Source organism: Colobus angolensis, unplaced genomic scaffold, assembly GCF_000951035.1.
Source record: "Colobus angolensis palliatus isolate OR3802 unplaced genomic scaffold, Cang.pa_1.0 Scaffold879, whole genome shotgun sequence".
Taxonomy (NCBI): Eukaryota; Metazoa; Chordata; class Mammalia; order Primates; family Cercopithecidae; genus Colobus; species Colobus angolensis.
In genome coordinates, this window is record NW_012122698.1 from 39,717 (window position 1) to 44,081 (window position 4,365).

Consider the following 4,365-nt stretch of genomic DNA (forward strand, 5'->3'; position numbering starts at 1 on the left):
CCCCTTTGCATATTTTCTGACTTCTTTTTTTATCTTTATTTTAACTGGGAGGCAGTATCTAGTATTGATACTAGAACTGGACTGCCTACTCTCAAATCCCAGCTCTGTCACTTATAGCTGAGTAACCTTGACATTGTAACCTCTGTATTCCTCAGTTTTCTCTTCTTTAAATTGGAGGCAATAATACTACTTGCTTCACAGAATTAATGTAAGAGTTGAAAGGGCTTATCTATAAAAGTACTTGGAATCGTGCCTGGCACATACTAAACATAATGTAGTAAATACAACTAAATCCGTGTTCTAAAATACTCTGTGCATATGTACTTTGCAAAGTACCACAAATACATTTGGGAAGCAGGCAGTATATAAACATTATTTTTATTAAATCTCTATTTTGTTTTAAATCACAGAATTATGTTCTGACAATAACCAGTTTAAACAACAGAAAAGTGGTTACAGAATCCCTGCTCCTCCCCAGGTAACCAGCAACCCCAGGTATGTGGAATTAACTACCGTGTTCCATTTCTTCGACTTCAGTCTGTTCATCCTCATCTGTTGAGATTTTTCTTTCTATACTACAAGTGCACACACTATATTGAATATACACTTTGCATGCTCCCTTTCTAACTTGATATGCCTCTTCCCTTGCCAAGTCACAAGACTCAGAAGCTGTCTACCCCAAATTAATCTGACAGTTTGAAAACTTAGTCTTATGTTTTGTTTGTTTGTCATAAACTTGGCTGACTGAAATTCACTTTCCTACAACAATGCCTACGTTAGGATTCGTTATCAATAAAGCAGGGACAATAACACCTCCTTTAGAAGCAGATTGCTGTGGGATTTGATGCTGTTAGGTATAATGAGAGTTCTGAGTGCTGGCCAGCTGGACTTCCCTTTCCCCGCCAGCGGGGGCGCAGTCGAACTGAAAAGGTGCCCTGGGGGAGAGCGTTCCGGAGAGCAGGAAGCTTTTCCCACGAGGTTTTTCTCACTTTGCCTCCGCAGTATACACGTACATCCAAAGCCGGTTCTACCGATCCCCAGAAGTGATCCTGGGCCACCCGTACGACATGGCCATTGACATGTGGAGCCTGGGCTGCATCATGGCAGAGCTGTACACGGGCTACCCGCTGTTCCCCGGGGAGAATGAGGTGGAGCAGCTGGCCTGCATCATGGAGGTACGGGGAGGGCTGGCGGTCGGCTCCCGCGGAGACCGTGGGCTTGGCCCTCAGACACTGGGCTGCATCAGACTCTCCCGGGGCCATGGCCTGCGTACTTTGTGTTGTGGGTATTTCCTAAAAGTAGTTTTAAATTGTGTACCCCCTTGTCCTTGTCAAGTCGACATCTAACATTTTTATCATAACTTTAAATAGTCGCAGAGGATGTCATTTCCATCATATTGTAAATAGTGACGTTTTAAAATAAAGCTGTTACACCACTCTTTCAAAAATATCCAAAAGAATGCAAAACCAGACTGACATGACACCCATTAAAATCTATCTGAAAGTATGTGAACAAGTTCTCAAGAGTTGTGCATTTCTTTTACTTTGTTCTTTTTTGCTTTTTGTTTCTACTCTTTCTTCTACTTCCTCCACGGAATTTTATTCTAATTTAATATATGTTTATGTTTAGAAACTTCTGTCAATCATTATAGCTTTAAACGTTTCCTGATACCATAAGCTTCATGTGTAAAAATTTCTTTTTGGTAAGTTACCATTAAAATATATCTGGTGTGCAAATTTTGATAATTATTGAAAATAAAATGTGAAATCTAATTGGGTGTACACCTCTTAGAAAAATGAATAGAGCTGGGTTTTCTTTTTCCAGTTAATGCCCATACCCATAGGTGAATAATGCGCCTTGCTAGAATGTCCAGGCTCAGGATCAATGTGATTCCAATTGCTTGGTGGTGTAGATGTGAACCCAGTGAGGAAACCTGTTCTAATTAATGTCGTCTAATTCGGTGACTCGTTTTGAGTTCTATGTAAGACTCAAATGGTGATCTGTCATCTAAAATTATGTTTACCAACCTGTCAGCTGACACCCCGATTAAAATGTTGAAAACAAGAATTGGAAATTATTTGACTTCAAAATATGTGTATTGTTCAGGCATTAGTCATTCATTGTGGGAAATGATAGTTTTCTGGGAAAACTATCTCCCTATAGCAAGGCTTTACCAAGACTCATTGTATGATTATTAATTATATCTATTATGCTTTCACTTGAAAGTCATCTTGTTATGGAACTAAATTAGACAAAATAGAAAAATAACCTTAAAAATTTTAAATTTTACATTTTAGGATTTTCTCAGTGAACAAAGATATTTTGTGTGCAAACACCAAGCTAGCTGGCTGGCTATCTGTCTGTCTATTTATCTGCTATCTATCTATCTATCTATCTCTTTGCCAAATTTCTGTTTTCCAGATTGTCTCAAAGTTACAGATAGAGAAACACACATAGCCTTGAGAATGACTAAACATAGATAATTTCATTTCATGATCGAAACTAATAATAAAATATTAAAATAACTTAGGTAAAAATAGCTGCGGTGGAATGAAAACTGGCCTGCGAGTCATTAAACCTGGGGTCTTAGTCCTGGCTCTGTCTTTTTGCCTAGTCATTTCCCGGCTCTGGACTGTAAAATGAGGGGAGCAGAGTAGATGGCTTCTAAGGTTGATAATGAATGATTTTATAAAGCATTCCCAGGCCACTCCTGCTCCCATTACCAAAGAGAACGGGGCCTATGTTTCAACTTTCTTACAGCCCCAGAACTGACTCAGCTTCCTCTTGACCTCAGTGTCAAAGGGTCTGAGGAACAGAAGAGCAGGATAATGCATGGATTATGACTGGGAACCGAGCAGCAAGGGCAGGTGACCCACACTGTAATTTCCTTATCTCTGTGTGCCCCTCCAAGTTGCAGTAGGAAAAGATGAACAAGTAGGTGCTACACTTTTCTTTTCAAGAAGGTATTTTGTCTTGTAATTGTCTGATGCTCATCTGGTGATTTTCATGTTCTTTTCTTCTCCCTTTCCAGTGCTCCATGGTGGGATATATCATTCTTTAATTCCGACATGGCAGCATGGATACTAGTTTATTTACTTTGACAATGACATCTGGCTGCTATCAAGAGTGGTGGCTCACCCCTAGTTGGTGCTGATGTTCGTGTAGAATAACATGGCCAGTGTTGATTCTTAGGATATGAAACCAGCCCTGGATTAGGAGTGAAAAGGCTCAGGCTCTGGGTTTGCTCTGCTACTGACCTGATGTTATTACTTAATGCTTTGGATCTTTATCTGTAGAAGGCAAAGCTTGGCCAAAGTACGCCCCACCCCTCAGCCTTTGAATCTGGGATCCCACAAAGAGTGAACCAATTGAATTATCCTTATTAAGGTGCTGGGTCTGCCGCCAGCCGGCTTCATTCAGACGGCCTCCAGGAGACAGACATTCTTTGGTAAGTGTGTCTAGTGTGTCTAATGAGGTATCACAGGCCTTGAAGACACCTACCACACCTTAAGGCCCATTTCATTCTTTCCCCTGGCCACATACCGAAGGGCTGTGATTAAGGGCTTCTTTCAGAGAAGTAAAAGAGAATGAGCAGGGGAACCAGATAGCATGATGGAGATGGGATGGGGGAGTCACAGTGGGAACGGGGTCTTGACAGTAACAGTGTTCAGGAGGAGGAGAATGGCCAGGTCCCTGCTCAGAAGAGCTATCAGTGAATATTGCAACCTCAAAATATTGTAACTGTATCCTCTCCTGGAAGTTCTCCCCACTCTCCCAAGCAACTTGCCCTCTCACACTATGCACTGTGCAGGGAAATCAAAGAGCAGAAGCCTCATTTCCAGAATAGTGGAAAATTCCATCGCTGCAGTATTGTTTCCCCTGCTAGAATTCTTCTTATCCTCCAGACCTTACTGTGCCAGGTTCATTGCAACGGTTAAGCAAGGACTTAGTTTTCCTCTGATGCGTTGTGGCTGGTAGTCATGTGTGTGTCATCTGTCTGATTGTTGGGAGTAAACTTCGTCCACAGTCCTGGCTGCCCCTCTCCTCATAATTCCCAGAATTCTGGATTTTTATGATCCTCTGCCTTTCTATTTAAGTGATCCTATACAACATGGAAGGATGGGTCAACAAGGCATCAACTGAGGCAGGGCTTTCAATGCACATCACCAAAAAGATGCAGCAAGTCCCAGACTTAAAATCCCTTTAAAGAACCACAGGAAGCTCAGAGTCCCAGATAGAAACAGCCAGAGTGGCCTGAAGGTCAGCAAAGTGGAGCAAAGCCAAATAGAAGGAAAAGGGAACTCCACAGACAGGGACTCCATGCTACCTGGAGTGACATTTCTCACCAGCCATTGTTATCAGGTC

The 4,365-nt window shown here is 41.8% G+C and overlaps 1 protein-coding gene across 1 annotated transcript in view; it reads left to right on the top strand.

The window, feature by feature from the left end:
- Window positions 1-1,025: 1,025 nt before the first annotated feature.
- The window catches only part of LOC105503697 (dual specificity tyrosine-phosphorylation-regulated kinase 4-like), a 6,764-nt gene continuing 3,424 nt past the window's right edge, over window positions 1,026-4,365 (top strand). The window contains exons 1-3 of the mRNA XM_011930700.1: window positions 1,026-1,175; window positions 3,388-3,448; window positions 4,098-4,179. Coding sequence (XP_011786090.1) covers window positions 1,068-1,175; window positions 3,388-3,448; window positions 4,098-4,179 — 251 coding nt within the window. The 5' untranslated portion in view covers window positions 1,026-1,067. The remainder of the gene's footprint in view (window positions 1,176-3,387; window positions 3,449-4,097; window positions 4,180-4,365) is intronic.